We start from the raw sequence: 17,786 nt of genomic DNA on the forward strand, positions 1-17,786 counted from the left end.
GATCTGCTCACCCCTCACCTTTGTGTTTGTTTCTTCTGTCAAATCCACCAAAATAAACTGATTTTTTGCCGGCAGTTCGAAACTGCTCTCGAAAAATTTTAAGTTTTTCTAGTTTTTCGTCTGAATGAGTGTGAAAACCGGTGCCAACTTGTGTCCCACGAGCGAGGAACGTTCCGGGAATGTGCGCGAAGTGGGTTCCCAGGCGGTATGGAGTTTGTCCTCCTGCAAACCCGGTAAAACTAACTTGTTTTGTTGAAACTTGAAACCCAATCTAATCCTCCCCCCACCACCCCCCCTCATTGGTCCAGGGTTCGGCGTCGAGCAGCTGCGCGACAACTCGATGGAGACGTACTGGCAGTCGGACGGCCAGCTGCCCCACCTCGTCAACATCCAGTTCCCGCGCAAGACGACGGTAAGCCAAATCTTTATCTACTCCGACTACAAGCTGGACGAAAGCTACACACCGAGCCGGATCTCGATCCGCTGTGGGACGCACTTTAACGACCTGCAGGAGGTCGAGGTGGTGGACCTGTGCGAACCTTCGGGCTGGGTGTGCATCCCGATTAAGGAGGTGCGTGACATTCCGATGCGCACGTTCATGATTCAGATTGCGGTCATTAGCAATCACCAGAACGGGCGGGACACGCACATGCGGCAGATCCGGGTGCACTCGCCGACGGAGGGCACGACGTACCCGCTGGAGCAGTACGGCCCGTTCAGTACGATTGAGTTTCAGCAGTTTCGGACGATTCGGTAGGGAGTTTGAGCGGTGGGTTTTGGGGGAAGGAGAGGACAGAGAGAAGATTGTTTAATATAAGTATTTAATCGAGAATCTGGATTTGGGTAAAGTTTATTGTCCGAAACTCTCCTTTTATACTAAAAACATACAACAGTTCTGATTGAACAGTTTACATAGTTTGCCAGAACCTTAGTTTTGCTACAGAAATATATGCGAAAGCATTTCAAAAATATTTGCAACGATAATTTTTATAAATAGTGAGTTCAAACAACACTTGAAAAAAAAAAAAAAAAAAAAACAAACGAATAAAAAAGAACAAATCGAGAAAAACTTAAATAATATGTTGATCCCTATTTTTCAAAAAAAAAAAAAAATAATAATAATAATAATTAGCTTTTCAAAAAATGTTTTTAAAATTTGCATTCTCATAAAAAAAAATCAATAAATTTTATAATTGAACGGAGACTAGTAAGATTAATTCTAAAATTCCAATTTCTACAATTGTAAAATTCCAGATATCTAAAATGCTACAACTCTCAAAGTCTAAATTTGTAAAAGTCAAAATTTATATTACTTCAAAATTCGATGAATCAAAAATTTAAAAGTATCAAATTTTAATATTCTACAATTTTGAATTTTGAAATCCTAAAGTTCTAAATTCTGAAATTGCAAAATGTTCATATTCTGAGACTCTAAAATTCTAATATTGTCAAATTCAATGAAGCTTTCCAAAAATCTAAAATTGTAGTACTCTAAAAATTCACAATTCTCTTATTCTAAATGTCTAGAATTCCAATATTCTAAAATTCTATTCTTCCGAAATCCTCAAATTTCAAAAATCTTACAACTGCTAAAATTCTTATCCAGCTTTTTAAGCGAAAATGGCGTTTGAATGGTGAACGCCCGAAATGTCAAAATCACGCAGTGGTACCAACATTACGAAAAAAGTGTGCCATGGCATGACAGCCGCATTTTTTTTTCTAATGTTGGTGCTACTGCGCGATTTTGACATTTCGGACGTTCAACATTCGAACGCCATCTTCGCTTAAAAACCTGGATACAGTAGTTATTCGGTAACTGGGCGTTGTTTAACTGGGCTGCTTTTTAACTGGGCGCTCGATAACTGGGCCGTAGCCCAGTTAAAAAGCAGACAAACGTCAAAAAACCAAAACAAACCGAAATCACCGAGGGGTTAATGGATGCAAAAATCTTTTTTCAAACTTTTATGTAATTTCAAGTCACAATTAAAGAAATATGAAAAGTAATCATTGTAAACAAATTTGAGTAACTTTTATTTTTATATTTCATCAAATTGTGCATCGGTAGTCCCCTCGTTATTTTTCGTTCAGCCCTGTTAGCGAACTGCATTCTGAAACTCCAAAATTCTAAATTCTAAAATTACTAAATTAAAAAAAAATCAAAGGATTCTTATATTCTAAAACTTGAAACATGCTAATATTTAAAAACTTTTAATATTCTTAAATTCTAAAATTTCAAAATTCTGAAACTTTAAATTCTTTAATTCTAATATTCTTTAAATCTTAATTTTCTGAAATTCCAAAATTTAAAATTTTAAGGTTCAAAAATGCTCATATTCTAAAATTTTAAGAGTCTTAAATTCTAATATTCCAAAGCTGTAAAATTTCAATATTTTAAAATTATATAATTGTAATATTCTTAAGCTCTTACATTCTAATATTCTATACTTCCAAAATCTTAAAATTTCTATATTTTAAAATTATAAATTTCTATGCTTAAAGTTCTAAAATTATAAATTTTTAAAATTCTAAAACTTTAAAATTCTTTTAAGACTTTTCAGATTTTTATAATCTAAAGCTTTAAAATTCGGAAAAATCTGATATTCTCAAATTCTATAATGCTTTCTAAAAGTCTTAAATTATAATATTCAAAAATTCCTCAATTCTTTATTTCCAAAAGTCTAGAATTCTAATATTCTAAGACTATGTTATTCTAATATACAAAATTTCTATTCTTCCAAAATTCTCAAATTTTGAAATTCTGAATTCTTAAATCTTACAAATCTAAAACTCTATAATAATAATATTCAATAAATCTAGCATTCTAATATTCGGTAATTCTTAAATCCCTAATTGAAAAAAAAATCAAAGAATTCTAATATTCTCTAGAATATTCTTAATCTTAAACAAATACTAATAATCTAAAATTCAAAAAAAAAAATCATAAAATCTAAAATTTATAAACCTTAAAATTCTTAAATTCAAATATTCTTCAAGTCTTAATTTTCTGAAATTAAAAAAATATGATTTTTTTTAATTCTTAAAAAATACAATTCTTATGTTCAAAAATGCTCATATTCTAAGATACTAACATTCTAAAATTTTAAGACTATTGAATTCTAATATTCCAAGCTCAAAATTTTCAATATTTTGAAATTATAATATTCTATGCTTCTTTATTTTAAAATTTTAAAATTCTATACATTCAAAATTCTATATGAAAAAAATATATTTATAGTTTTTAGATTCATTTTTTTTATATTATAAAGCTCTAAAGTTAAAAAAAAATGATAGGGGAAATATACCCATTTTAATCACTTTAAGCCGTTCAACCAATTCTCATCACTTTTGTCGTTTTCCGCGATTAAATAAACATTTTCAGATGTATCATCGATGTAGAGTTGCTTGCTCACTTTTATCTGAGCTATTTATTACTTTGGACCAGTCAAAAACACTTTATGAAAGCTGTAATTCATGATCAAAGTGCTGGTAGGCCGATAATAGAAAAAGGCTGAAGAAGGGTATGGTTCCCCTATTATCAAATTCTATAATGCTTTCTAAAAGTCTAAAATTATAATATTCTAAAATTCCTCAATTCTATAATTCTAAAAGTTTAGAATTTTAACATTCAAAAACTCTAAAATTCTAATGTATCAAAATTCTCAAATTTTAAATTTCTGAAATTCTAAGATCCTACAACTATAAAACTCTAAAATAATAATATTCAAAATTTCTGCAAGTCTAAAATTCCTTAATTGGGTACTAAAGCCCTATGCCAATTTTTATGTCCATCGGTCCATCGGTTTTTTCATTTTAATGCAAAAAAAAAAATGACAAGACAACATGTTTTCGATGGATCATCTATGGCCCCCTTTGAACGAGCTGTCAAAGTAGGACCTTTTCTGTCAAGAAGGACCGCGAGGTTAATTATTCAAAATTGATTTAAAAATCCATTTTAAACTCGAGCCAAACATTTCATTAGGGCACAAAACCAAAAAGTAAACATTTTGGATTATTCCACTATTCCACTCCATAGTACACTCCCTACATGCCCTCCAAGAATCAGATTGATAGCAAACAATTTCCTATTGAAAAAATAAAAAAAAAAAAACAAAAGGGCACATAACAATGTTCACTCCAAACCAGAAAAAAAGTTCAATTGTGCCCTTTTCTTTTTCGTTAGTTTTTCGTGGTTAAGGAACTTTCTATGTTATAAAGTGAACTTTTCATACATTCTTAACACTAATTCTCTTCAAAACAAAGTTTGGTTAACGTTTCACCAAGGGTTTCTGCAGAAAAAAAACTTCGTCGAAATACAATGTTGAATACGGCCCGCGGCTGCTGTTCAGTACACTTTTGAAGAATTTTAATGTTTCACATACCTTATCTGCTCCATTCGATCATAAAACTTCACCAATTATCAAAATTTCCACTGAATTCCTCATTATTTCTAACTAAACAAAAGGGCCCATAAACATCATTCAAAACAACAATCCGGTGACAGCGCTTTAGTGCCCTTTTAGTTCTCTTCGAAATTGCATTTAGAAAGGGCCCATTATGAACAGCAGTTGGAAAGCTAAAAGGGCCTAATAACGAGATTTTTAAAATTATGAGTTTTATTGCGAAAATCAACATAAATTAAGAAGCAGTAAAGCAGAGTTGAGGATAATGGTGTGTTTTATCGAATCATCAGTAAAAATACCATCAGTCATGCTTATTTTTTAAATAGGAATTGAAACAAGTTGTCCATTTTTTGCAAGCGATTTTCTCGAATCGCGGTTTTTGCTTTTGTGCCCTAATGAAATGTTTGGCTCGAACTCTTTGTGGTCGTACAAAGGGTCATTGTACTCAGAAAAATAAGCTATATCGCTGTAAACAATAATATCAGCAATAGGGTGTTTCATCCAAAACCAAAAGTTCTCAGAATCAGGCAAACCGAGGTTCCCCTAGTAGAGGATACCCATAGGGACTCTCATGCCAAATATCAGCCCATTTGGTTGAGAATTGGCCTGTCCCCAGCGGTTCAAAGTTTACATGTAAATTACTATGAGATTTTTATGCTTTTCGTTCAATCGTTCCTACAGGTCTTGGGACAACATGGATTCACTCGGAATAAAGACAGGTTTGTAGGGGATGGTCCAATGAACACATTCCAGAAGGAATTAGGGTTGTCCATTCTGTCCCCAAGGTGCGCAATGGATCGACGTCCGGTGTCTCCAGAATCATCGATTCACCCTTACGCATTGTCCTTAGTATGCTATGACGGCTAGAAGAAAATTACGACGCCCCATGTCAGACGGTGAACACGTGGCAGAGCATCTACTTGAGTTTTGACTCAGAAACATTCTTTGAAGTACTAAAATTATAATTATTGATGTTCCTGGAAGAATTTCAACTGTTCTAAATAACGTAAAATGATGATTTTGTGTTAATAATGCAATCTATGCCTCTCCACGTGTTCACCGTCTCATATGGGGCGTCGTGGTTTCCACCTAGCCGTCATAGCATACTAAGGAAATGCGATGCTTTTGAAGGATGAATCGTTGGTTTTGGAGACACCGGACGTCGATCCAATGCGCACCTTAAGGACAGAATGGACAAGCCTAATTCCTTCTGGAATGTGTTCATTGGACCATCCCCTACACACCTGTCTTTATTCCGAGTGAATCCATGTTGTCCCTAGACCTGTAGGAACGATTGAACGAAAAGCACAACAATCCCATAGTAATTTCCATGTAAACTTTAAACCGCTGGGGACAGGCCAATTCTCAACCAAATGGGCTGATATTTGGCATGAGAGTCCCTATGGGTATCCTCTACTAGGGGAACCTCGGTTTGCCTGATTCTGATAACTTTTGGTTTTGGATGAAACACCCTAATCAGCAATCTAAGCTTCATTTTAGGACTCAATTTTAAAAAAATCAAGGTTTTTTAATGTAAAAACTCTTAAATTTTACAAATTCTAATATTCTAAAATTTCTTAAAATGTATAATTTCTAAAACATAAATTTCCTAAATTCTAATGTTCTGAAATCTTAATTTTCTAAAATTCCAATACAGTAGTTGTTCGGTAACTGGGCTGAGAACATAGCCCAGCCACCGAATGTTGCTTGTTAACTGGGCTGAACCAAAAATAACGAAGGGACCTCCGATGCATAATATTTTCTAGATGAAATATAAAAATAAAAGTTATTCAAATTTATTTACAATGCTTACTTTTCATATTTCTTTAATTGTAACTTGAAATCAAACAAAAGTTATTGAATAAGATTTTTGCATCCATTAACTCCTCGGTCATTTTGGTTTGTTTTGGTTTTTTGACGTTTGTCTGCTTTTTAACTGGGCTACGGCCCAGTTATCGAGCGCCCAGTTAAAAAGCAGCCCAGTTAAAAAGCAGCCCAGTTAAACAACGCCCAGTTACCAAACAACTACTGTACTGTAAATTTATAATTTTTTTAAATGCAATAATCTAAGGTTCAAAAATGCTCATATTCTGAGATTTTAACATTCTAAAATTTTATCAGTCTTAAATTCTAGTATTATTTATTTCTAAAATATTCTGAAACTATAAAATTTCCATATTTGAAAATTCTATGCATCCAATTTCCGTTTCCAAATTTAAAATTCTAAAATAGCCAAATTATAAAATTATTAATTTTTTGATATTATGTATAGGGTCAGTCCTCAGGCACTAGATTCTTGAGTTCTTAAATTTAAATGTTCTTACATTCTTCAATTTTAAAATTCTGAATTTCTTAACATAAAAAAATAAGGGATCGATCTTTCTTCTAAAATTTTAAAATTCTGATATTATAAAATCTAAATTTTGAAGACAAAGAAAACAAAACTCAAAATTTTAAATTTTTTAAAGAAATACCTTGTTATTATTTTGTCTTGTTCAACTCGTTTCAAGAGGAGCACAGTTGATCCATCGCTAAATGTCTTTTTTTTCTATAAAAAAATGATCAGAAATTGTTCTCTGGCATGCAAATTTGTATGAAATAAAAAAAATGTTACGATATTTGCAGAAATCTAAATTTATTGAATGTTAAATCTAGCTAGAGCATATTTTTTGTCATTACATTTTTATGTCAATCCCCAAACCACTCAGAACAGATTCGAGGAAAACACGATCGTCCCGGTGACCGGTCGCTGCTCGCCGTTGTAGTTCAGCGTCTTCGGCACCAGCTCCGTCACCACGCGGGCGAAAACCTTCGCGTAGTGGTCCGGATCGATGTTGAGTGCCGTGGCGTTTTGCGGTTCGCCGGATTGTGCTTGATCACGATCTTCGGTCCTTCCTCGTTCGGGCTGCTGATGAGCGTTTCGGTTGGGGCGTTGTCCACTGTGGCGGAGCTTGATGCTGCTATCTTCCGGTTGAGGATGACGGGCTTGAGTGCCGGAGAGGTCGCGGCGGGTTGTTTCTTGCGCTGGGGTAGGTTCAGTTTCGGGGTGGCCCAGCTCTGGATGAAGCGCCCGTTGGCGAAGAAGCCATTTTCCGGGAAGTGTCGCTGGCAGCTGTAGATATCGCGGTCCTTGTACTGGGATGGTTCCAGCTGGGCGGCCAGGATCCACTTGCGGTAAATGTTGGGGATTTTGCGCGGGAACACGTAAAGTCGACAGTCCGGGGTGGAGCCTTCGCGGGCATTGCAAAGGATGCAGAACCGGTTGGGATCGGATGATGGGCCCGGTTCGATGTTGCCAAACGGATCCGGAGTGCTTTCGTCTGCTTCGGGAGCTTCGGTCTTCACCTCGGTGGCCACGAACGGAATGTCCTCCATTACTTCGTCCAGTGTGTCGACGGGTTCTGCTTTGGGGATGAGCATCGGCTGTACTGTGGTGGTTCCGGAAGTGGACGGACCCTGGTGCTGCTCGGCGTTGTACAGTGGAATGTACTCGTCCAGCATCTGGATGTCCTCGTCGATGTATTCGATTCGCTCCATGTTCAGGCTGGGAACGGCGCCGTCAAGCAGAGTGCGCTGATGCGCCGATTCTTGGAAGCAGTCCGGGGTGAAGTGGGTCGAGCAGATGAAGAGTTGCTCATCGGCGGGAATGGTTGACGCGGATAGTTCGCAAACGATCAGATAGCGCTGGTACTGGACCGGCTGGAGGCCCTTGTCCGGAAAGGGGAAGAGTTCGCAGCTGGGATTCTGCTCCAGGGTGTCATTGCAGATGATGCACGAGATCGGCATTTTGATGTTTTCAAGTCTGCGGACGATTATAATTTTTAATTAAATTGATTGTTGATGAATGGTTTAATCTTTAACTATATCTTACCTGTTTAAATTCTTCCAAGTTTTAAAAAGTTTATTTATTTTTTACTTTGATCATGAACAGCGTCTTCGTCGGTGTTGTTATTTTGGCAAGTCGCAAGGGGTTCACCAAAACTCAACTGCTGTTCAGTGTAATTCAAGCAAACCATTGTGCAAGTGCCAAGTAAAAAATGTTAACAAACCATATATGGTTGCAAGTTTTGACTTTCTGAAAAGATGCTATCGTAATTTTATGTCAAATTTCGTTATGCCAAAGCAGCCACCCCTCACGCGTGTGCATCTGTCAGTTCAGCTCAAAACGGCTTGTTTACAAACACGCGGAATTCCTCGTCGAACGGTGTGGTGCATCTATCGCGCGGAACATTTTCGATTTTTGAGATAAAAATATTTAGTCAGGTGCTAGTTAGAAATGGGTGCCATCACAAACAGACGCGGCGGCGGAGGTCGTGGAGGCGGAGGCCGAGGCCGAGGAGGTGGTGGAGGAGACCGCGGCAGACCTAGGACCGGTCAGAATCGGGAACACAGCGGAGGCAAACCCAACAATGACAAATTCTTCCAAAAACGGAACCACAACTCGGAGAGCAACTTTAGGGGTGGTGGTGGTGGCCGAGGCGGAGGTGGTCGTGGAAGTTTTGGGGGAGGTCGTGGCCGAGGAGGCGGTGGTCGCGGAAATTTTGGGGGAGGCCGTGGCGGTGGACGTTCCTTCGGTGGAAATAAGCCTTTCAATAGGGATGAGCAAGGTCAGACGCAACGGTTTGGAGGAAATCGTTCCGATGGTCCAGCGCAAAACGGAGAACGTCGTCCGTTCCACGGTGGAAATAAACCGTTCAACAGAGACCAGCAGCAAGGGCAAGCGCAACGGGGTGGTGGATTTAAGAGCCAGGGAAATAGGCAGCGCGGAGGACCCCCGGATCGACGGCCGCCACATGGTGGTCAGGGAGGCCAGAGGAGCTTCAACGGAAAGCAGGAAGGAGGCGACCGGCGGCCATTTAACAAAAATCAAAATAATGGCGGAGGCGCTAAGTGGGGCGACAAACCACGTGGGCCAAACGAACATAACCACCAAAAAGATGGGGAGCAAAATTTGGACGACCTGTTCACCGAGAAGCCGGAAAAGCTAAATTACTGTCTGGCGCCGGAGCGATTGGAGGCGCAGGCGCGTGCCATCAAGCGGTTCGAGCAGCAGGACCGGGACGAGGACCAGCAGCAGCGCAAGACGGAGAAGGACCGACGCCACAAGCTGATGACGGCCAAAACCCGCAAAGGACAACCGGTGATGCAGGGCCGGATGGAGCTGCTGTACGAGAAGGTGCAGAAGGTGGTCGGCCACCAGGGATAGATGATATATTATAGAAGATGTTTACACTGTATAATACTTTATTTCCTAACAATATGAGCAGGGGCAGGCTGCCTCTTCGTTTATTGGAATATTTGAAATACAACACTCTGAATTTTTCAATTGAACTAAAACAACGTGTAAAGTTGCAATTTGCACTAAACTTAGCCGAGTTTGAACGAATAAAATGATAATCGTTTGAAAGGGATGTAGATTTTGTTTCATTTCCGTGTCCGTCGTCGTTGTGCCGGGTCTTGGTCGAAGTCTTCGTCGTCGCCGTTAACGTCGTCGCTGTTGACGTTCATGCGCAAACTGCGATTTCGGTTCCCGATGGGAAGCAAAAGTTCTCCTCCTCCAGTGGGTACATGTTGTTGAGCATTTCCCTGCGAAAAGTAGAAGGAAAAGGTCAGAATTCTGCTAATTCCAACAATTTCATGCAAAACAATGTAAATGTGCCAAAGACGAAGTGTAAACAAACATTTCACTTTTATCATCTCTACACATATTGCATTGCTTGATTTTTGCTGTTTGGATTTGTGGATCATGTTCACCCCTGTCAATCCAGGGTTGAACAAGATCCACACCTGTCAAACCAGGGCTGGACAGGATCCATAAAACTTACCACGTGTCCTTGCTGATGTAGCAGTAGATCTTGGGCAGCGGGAACCCGTTGAAGGGGCTCGCCACCGGGATCGTGTACGCGCCCATGTTCTCGAACACGACCCAGTCGTCGATCTGCAGCTCCGGCATCCGGATCGTCTCGATGAGCTGATCCAGCGCGTCACACGTCGGCCCCCAGATGGTGCTGTCGTACACCTTGCCGCCCTGCTGGCCGATCAGCTTCGGCTGCGGGTGCTGGTGATCGTACAGGATACTGTTGAAGCTGGCGTAAACGCCATCGTTCAGGTAGTACATCATCCGATCGATGGTACCGGTTTTGGCGTTGAGGCACACGCGCTTCGACTGGACGCAGGTGATCAGCGTGAAGGCCGACGCCACGTAGTACCGTCCGGGCTCGGAAATGACGCGCACAGACTTGTCCGGGAAGAACTTGTCCAGCGCGGAGTTGACGATCATGGCAACTTCGTCGATCGAGGTGCCAACGTCTCCGGGGAATCCACCTCCAATATCCAGCAGATTCAGCTCGTAGCCCAAAGTCGCTGCGTAGTCAAACAGGTCCCGGGCGTACGAGATCGCCTTGTAGTAGACCGGAAAGTCCGCACAACCGGAACCAACGTGGAAGCTGATCCCCACAAGGTCCATGTCCAGACTGCGCACGATCTTGATCAGACGCGGCGCTTCCTCGACCGGATCGCAGCCGAACTTCTTCCCCAGCGGACACTGGGCCTTTTCCGCTTCGCAGCGAATGCGAAGCACCAGCTTGGCGTCCGGGCAGAGCTTCCTGATCTTGTGCAGCTCGGTGTCGCTGTCGAAGGTCATCGTCTTGACGTTGTTGGCGTTGGCGTACCGCAGGTGCGAGCTCGGCTTCATCGGATTCGCAAAGATGATTCGTTCCGGGGCCTCCTAGCCCCAGAATCTTGGAGATTTCGCCCTTGGACGCGCAGTCAAAACTGGCCCCAAGCGCGGCCAGCGTCGAGCACACGACCTCGGCGTCATTGCACTTGACCGCGTAGTGCGGCACCACCCGCGGCATCTTCTCGATCCAGTTCTGGTGCTTGCGAACGATATCACCGATGTCCATCACGTAGAACGGTTCCTCGTTGGATAGCGTACCGGTCAGCTCGTCGATGATCGCCGGAACGTTCACCTGCCCGTCCACAATCTGGACGCGCTCACAGTCGGGCGAGAAGAACTTCATTTTGATGTTTGGTTTTTTTGTTTTGTTTTGTCTAGTTTGGAATGCTAGGGCTTGTAACAGTTGTAGAACGTAATCCGTGGAAATCCAAAAACCGATGCGAAAGTGTGTGTATTGTGGTCTCAAATATTTCAATAAAAGCGAACTGTAACACGAAACAACGAAAAAGAAATGAACATTATTCACGCGCTGCTCATGATTTGCTCGTAAACATTCAACTTACGAGGCAGCCTGTGTCGCGGGGGGTTAGCCAGCGAAAGCTCGTGTCACCAGGGTGGTTCGCCGTTGAAATTGATCAGCCCAACGTCAAGTTTGGAACTGTGGTCAGAGCCCGAACGAAGGGCTAACTGACCCTTGTGTGTGTCCTGGAAAGGTAGAAGGAAAAGAGTCATGTTAGTAGGCGTTATGTTTTTCGTAAACATCGTTTCCAATTTCGCCAAGGATTCGCCGTGAAATTGAAATTTTTAGTTTGTGGAAGAAATTTTTGACCAAATTGACAAATTTATTTAGGAATTGATTTTTTTTTGTCTCACCGTCATCATAACGGAACATTCCGCGTCAGCTTGTTTTTTCGCTATCGTTCGCAGCAGTCGCTACTTTTTGTACCGTTCTTCATAGAGTTTAGTGACCAACTTCAAGGTCGTTAATATTTAGCATCCAATTTGTTGTGTATTTGCTGACATTTTTAAAAGCTATGCCATGAAGGCATGCTCAAACAAACATTCTGAGAAAAATTTCCCGCATTGAGTAAGTCATCCTCCGCTTGAAGACGTCACATCTAGTAGTCCAGATTCCACTCTCCTGTTATCAGTTTTGATTGAATCGCGTCGAGCACGTGGCGACTTCATTCATCGAAGACATGCTACACCAACACGTTTGGTGGACAATGGTACGTCTGTACGTCCGTCTCATTGTCTGCCGGCTTCCGCCGGCGGGTCATCGTCGTTGACGTAATTTGACCTGCGGCTAGACACATTCATGTGAAAGACGTCGGTGGCTCGCCCTCGCTGAGTTTTGCACCCACAAGTTTAGTTTTTTTTAAACTCATAAAATTTTTATTTGAAGATTATTAAAATTTAATGCAAAATAACAAAGCATTTAACATCTTTTTACGAATTTCAAAATTACAACATGACACTCAAGGGCAAACTTGATAGTTCTAACGTCACCGTCTGAGTTCTACGTAATTTACGCAACATCCCTTCCCCCACAAATTCATCGTGGGATTGTTTCGCGTGCCGCATCGAATGGAAGCTTCGAGTGTGGCATCCAATGTCCGTCGGCAGGAACGAAAAGAAAAACATTTGTTGCCAAGGGTGGCTCGTCTATGAGAGACGACACGGCAATACCAGTTGGTGGAGTTGAGCCTTGAGTTGAGCACATGCGCGAAAGCGACTGATTTTTGTATTTATTTTTGATGATGGGCCAGTGTTGCCAACAAGTGGATGGGCGAGCGACGGGGAATTAAGAATGTTAAGGGTTTAGTGACCCCCTTTGATGTTGATAAAGGCAGGGCCGAGGTTGATGACGCAACGGGAAATCAACTGGTTATCGTCTGAATATAAAAAAATCATAACATTAACATTTAACTCTAAAACGGTATTAATATAGCTTTGAATCAACGTTTTTGTAAATTAGTTTCAACTTAAACTTGATTTAACTCATTTAACCAAAAAGCCTTTTCCATTGAATTTTGAGGGAGGGAATTTTGGAGAAGTCCAGACAACAGGACCTCCGTTAAGGAGGTATTAGACTATGACAAACAAACAAACTCGAACTTTTTCGCTCCTAAACTTGTTTGCGGCCAACTCGCAAACAAACCATAATGCATGTAGGCTGACGGTTCCGCAAACAGATCCAGAGTTTTTTTTTTGAAAAGTCCAATAAACATATGAAACATTATAGCTTATAGGACCCTATGAAAAAAAAACTGTAAAAAATGCGAGTTTGTTTGTTTGTTTGTCATAGTCTAATACCACCGTTAGCTTGACAAAGCCAAACTGTATAAAAATACCCAGTCACGACGTTCCAGCAGGATTCTAGCAGAGTTCTAAAAGAGCTGGATATTCTTATAGCATTCTAGCAGAAATGTTCCTTGTTTTAGCAGGATTCTTACAAAACCAGCCCTGCTAGAATGTTTCGTTGCTGTCCAGCTTAACTAAAATTTAATGTCAAGATTTGAAAAAAAAAAAAATAAAATAAAAAAGCTATTCGGTTACCGTCAACCGGGGGGACATTGATGGGATTTCAATTTATTTTTGAAATATTTTTCAACTGTTAACGTGTTTCTCAAGGTTATCATTTTTAAAACATGTACTGCGGTAGGCCACACAAGGTCCATGCGCTATTTCTTAAAAAAGTTTTTCCAATGGTGCTTAAAAAAAAGTTGCGTTGAAAATTCTTATTTTGAACTCTGAGGTGACTTTGATAGGATAAATTATTAAAAAGTCACAATTTTGCCTGACATTTTATTGAACTTGATTTGTTTATAAAATTGTTGATTAATATTGCATTTTAAACAGAATTCGAAGCACGAATCACAACATTTATTATTTATAAACTTATTTTATCTTCTCCTAGTAAAAAATTGTCCAAATAATCAGATAGTTGGATGTAAATTTTTATGTAAATTTTTATGTACAACGGTAAAAAACACGATTAAAACCCATTTCTGATCCAAGTTCTGATCACTTTTTTTTCATTTTATTGCGAAAAAAAATATTGACAAGACAACATTTTTTCGATGGATCAACTATGGCCCCTTGGAACGAGCTGTCAAGTAGGAACTTTTCTGTCAAGAAGGACCGCGAGGTTAATTTTTCCAAATTGATTTAAAAATCCATTTTAAACTCTTTGTGGTCGTACAAACGGTCATTGTACTCAGAAAAATAAGCTTTATCGCTGTAAACAATAATATCAGCAATCTTAGCTTTCTTTTTAGGACCCAATTCATTCCGTTTTGCGATTCAAAATCATGTTCATTGAGAAAATCATGACACTTTAATTATAGTTAACTAACTATTTGAACTGTTCAAAATGTTAAGAAAACTTCTTCTTGAAGTACTTTGAACACTTCTCTACCATGGTCAGAATGATTCCCTAGCAATCCGTACGTATTTAATTTCCAGAGTTTTATTTGAAAAGGTCCTACAAACATATAAAACACAATAGTTTAAAGGACCTTTTCAAAAAAGAAAAATACTCTAGATTTGTACTCTTTATTTTGCTGGAAAATCTCCAACCTATCAAAGCATTTTACGTATCCGAAGTTTGTTTGAAGATGCTTCATATTATCAAACTTCGGATGATCGAGGCTTCGGAAAATCGATTTTAGATTTGCAAAAACAAAAGGTTGAAATAACAAATTAAATTAAATTTTCTCCGAATAAGATTCAAACAAATTTTACGTAATCAATATTTGACCTACAAAATTCATGTTATCCGGAATAAAAACAAAGCGAAAAAATTGTCAACTTTCTGACATAAATAACAAAAAGGGATAAATAAACACTTTTTTATTTATAAAAATTTAACAAGTGATGTAATCAGTTAACTGAATCATCACGAAATAATAAATCTATAAAAAATATAATAAAAATTTAGTACAAGAGCATAGAGGCATCGAAGTATTATTATTATTAAATCAATAACTGTGATTATCAATAATCACTATACCTAGAATTGTTAGTATTTTTTTTTTCAATGGTTATAACGGGTCTCGCAGAAATGTTGTTTTCATCGCCATTTTTGCCACCATCCTGGATTTAAACATTCCAACTTATGTTAGAGTGGCCGTGCGTGGCCGAATGGTTACGCTGTCCGCTTTGTAAGCGGATGATTCTGGGTTCGATTCCCATCTGCAGCAACCTTCCATCGGATGAGGAAGTAAAATGTCGGTCCCGGCCTTGGTTGTTAGGCCGTTAAGTCATTCCAGATGTAGGAGTCGTCTCCATGCCATAAGTACAAACAACACACCAAACCAAGGCCTACTCCGGTGGAATCGCTGGCGGCGGTTGGACTCGCAATCCAAAGGTCGTCAGTTCAAACACTGGGGTGGAAGGTTCCTTGGAGTACAAAGAGGTTTGGGTGCTCTCCTCATTCAAGCCTTCGGACTCCTAGGTTCGAGCAGAAACTTGCAATAGAGACCACAAAAGACCCGGGGGTCGTTAATGTGGATGGTTTGATTTTGAACTTATGTTAGAGTAGTTTATAAAGGATGTACATGTAACATAATAACAAACAAACAAGCTCGCACTATTTGACAGTTAGGCAGTTTGCCTGCTTTGTTTGTTTGCAGAAACGTCAGCCTGCTTACGTTTCGTTTTGTTTGGCAAACTGTCAAACACAACAAGTGCAAGTTTGTTTGTTTGCCATAGTCTAATAGCTCCTTAAGTCATACTAATGCTCAACCATTAACATAATACATTCGTCGTTCCAGTATCCTAAGTATGGAGTCTGGACTGTAATACAATTTTATCGGTTTTCAAGCATAAAAGTTGTTTTTTTTAATGTATTTCTTTAAAAAAGAGTAAATTATTTTCAATAAAACCAAACTAGCAACTCTAGCCTATCTCATGCTCTTTCTTTCTTGAAAGCATAAATATTTTCGTTTTCACGACCACTTGGTGACTGGCACCACGATTGGCTCGACGATAACATCGGCTTTGAAAAAGCACAGAGAGAAAAAAACAACATGAGTGAATCATAATTTCGAGCACAGATTTCTGGTTTTATCTGCTCCGTTCCGAAACTGACTCCTTCTAGATGTTCTTGACCCTCCAGTAAAATGCAGTATTATTTATTGTTGGATCTTTTTTTTCGTTTCAAAAGAACAGTTCTTTTTTTCGGTAGAAAAAAAAGACAAAAGTGTGGCAGCCATTGCCCAGAAATAGATCGAACAACTCACAGGAAAATTCCCCAAATTACAGTCTTCTTTGGGTTTCCACACTAACTAAGTTGTTTATTTCACAACAATCGCTCACTAGCAGCTGTGTGACAAAATTTCCAGATCGATAATTGGATGACTAATCGTGATCGCGACGTTTCGATGCTTCTAGACTAACCTGTTGAGAAATTCTCGAAATTTTGCGCCGAGGAAGGAAAATGATGGATCGCTTAAGGGTTGGCTTTAGCGTCCACTATCGGCAACCATGCGGCAACTTGTTAATATTCCGGGGAAAAACACCAAAAATTTATAACACAAAAAAAACGGAATGCACTATTTTTCACTCTTGAGCCACTTTGCACTACTCGGGGCACTTGGTACTTCACCACACGGAATCGACGACGACGAGAAGGATGGTCACGGTAGGGAAGTTGGAAGGCAATTCTTACGAATGCAGCTCCGAATGTGGCCTTTTATACGTCTGTCGCTCACTCTCACTCTCCCACAGGCTGAATGCATTGGTAGAGAGAAATTGAGAGAAAAGCAAAACTTTTTTGGTTGTGTTGGTGTTATCTCAATTCTACTTTTACAATACACTTGATTTAAATTGGAAGTTGAGATTAAAGGACATTGGTTAAATTGATTATTGGAATGACAAAATTTACCTTTTCTTTATTTTTGAAAAATGTTATTTAAAATTTGTTTCATTGTTTTTCATTTATTCGATTATACCTACACCCAAACAAAAGATTACTGACAACAACTGTGTTAAGCCTTCGTAGCGCAGGGGTAAAGAGGAACAACACAAATCAAAGAGCTACGGCTCGATTCCCGAGGATATATTTGTTTTTGGAGAGTGACTTTTTTTGTCTCTCGTTGTCATCAACTACTTTTTTCGGTAATTTGTTATTTTAACATTTAAGGAATCACTCTTTCAGCAGACTTCCAAAAGTGGTTCAAAATGGGATGGTGAGCGGATCGCTCCACCAACACAATCACAATCGCGATCGCAGTCGCTTCTCTCACTCTCTCGCGTTCTCTTTGTGTTAAGCCGGTCACGCTGAAGAGATTCACTCTCTCTCTCTCGCTCGCTCTCTGAGCTAGTTTAAGGTGGTTTTGTTTTGTTTACAGCAAGTGCCACACCACAATCGTAAAAAAAGGTTTACAAGACACACGGCCAGGGGGCTTTTCCCTCAAGAAACCCATCTCCAGCGGGTATTACAATGCGCTGCGCCGTTTGCCACAGCGGACACTGCCCAACGGATGTCGATGGGTCGGGCCGGAGGAAAGGAACGGCTAAACCAACTTCGGCCCAGAGCGGACCACTGTTGGCGGCTGATAACGGGGCGCTAAAGTCCTAAAGTGCTTGGTGCAGCATGAAAAAGAGGGAGAGAGAGAGAGAGAGAGCGTGGATGACGCTGAAGACGGAGATGATCATGTGCAATCATGTGTTGGAAGAATAGAGCGCCGACCGAGTTCAGG

At 39.8% G+C, this 17,786-nt stretch overlaps 4 protein-coding genes across 4 annotated transcripts; 2 read left to right on the forward strand and 2 right to left on the reverse strand.

The window, feature by feature from the left end:
• The first annotated feature begins 27 nt into the window (after positions 1-27).
• Positions 28-828, forward strand: LOC6043115 (anaphase-promoting complex subunit 10). The gene is made up of 2 exons (XM_001855858.2): positions 28-233; positions 309-828. The coding sequence occupies exons 1-2, from the start codon at positions 125-127 to the stop codon at positions 755-757; spliced, it is 558 nt and encodes a 185-aa protein (XP_001855904.1). The 5' UTR covers positions 28-124; the 3' UTR covers positions 758-828.
• Positions 829-7,018: 6,190 nt separating this feature from the next.
• Positions 7,019-8,403, reverse strand: LOC6043116. Its single transcript, XM_001855863.2, is given in 3 exon segments — positions 7,019-7,253; positions 7,256-8,202; positions 8,272-8,403. Coding segments are annotated over 2 exon segments (1,080 nt in total). The 5' UTR covers positions 8,187-8,202; positions 8,272-8,403; the 3' UTR covers positions 7,019-7,104.
• Positions 8,404-8,550: 147 nt separating this feature from the next.
• LOC119766904 (TATA-binding protein-associated factor 2N-like) lies at positions 8,551-9,811 on the forward strand. Its single transcript, XM_038253349.1, has one exon. It carries the CDS (start codon positions 8,677-8,679, stop codon positions 9,604-9,606), a length of 930 nt encoding a protein of 309 aa, XP_038109277.1. The 5' UTR covers positions 8,551-8,676; the 3' UTR covers positions 9,607-9,811.
• LOC6043117 (ornithine decarboxylase) lies at positions 9,627-16,765 on the reverse strand. The gene is given in 5 exon segments (XM_001855866.2): positions 9,627-9,986; positions 10,226-11,125; positions 11,127-11,564; positions 11,643-11,784; positions 16,483-16,765. Coding segments are annotated over 3 exon segments (1,278 nt in total). The 5' UTR covers positions 11,423-11,564; positions 11,643-11,784; positions 16,483-16,765; the 3' UTR covers positions 9,627-9,904.
• Between the last annotated feature and the right edge of the window lie 1,021 nt (positions 16,766-17,786).

This window comes from Culex quinquefasciatus, chromosome 2 (assembly GCF_015732765.1).
Source record: "Culex quinquefasciatus strain JHB chromosome 2, VPISU_Cqui_1.0_pri_paternal, whole genome shotgun sequence".
NCBI lineage: Eukaryota > Metazoa > Arthropoda > Insecta > Diptera > Culicidae > Culex > Culex quinquefasciatus.

Bases quoted from the DNA above. Each gene is read 5' to 3' on its own strand.
- LOC6043115 (XM_001855858.2), top strand. From the start codon at position 125: ATGAGTGTGAAAACCGGTGCCAACTTGTGTCCCACGAGCGAGGAACGT. The intron at 234-308 runs GTAAAACTAACT...TCATTGGTCCAG, and splicing joins TTTGTCCTCCTGCAAACCCG to GGTTCGGCGTCGAGCAGCTG.
- LOC119766904 (XM_038253349.1), top strand. From the start codon at position 8,677: ATGGGTGCCATCACAAACAGACGCGGCGGCGGAGGTCGTGGAGGCGGA.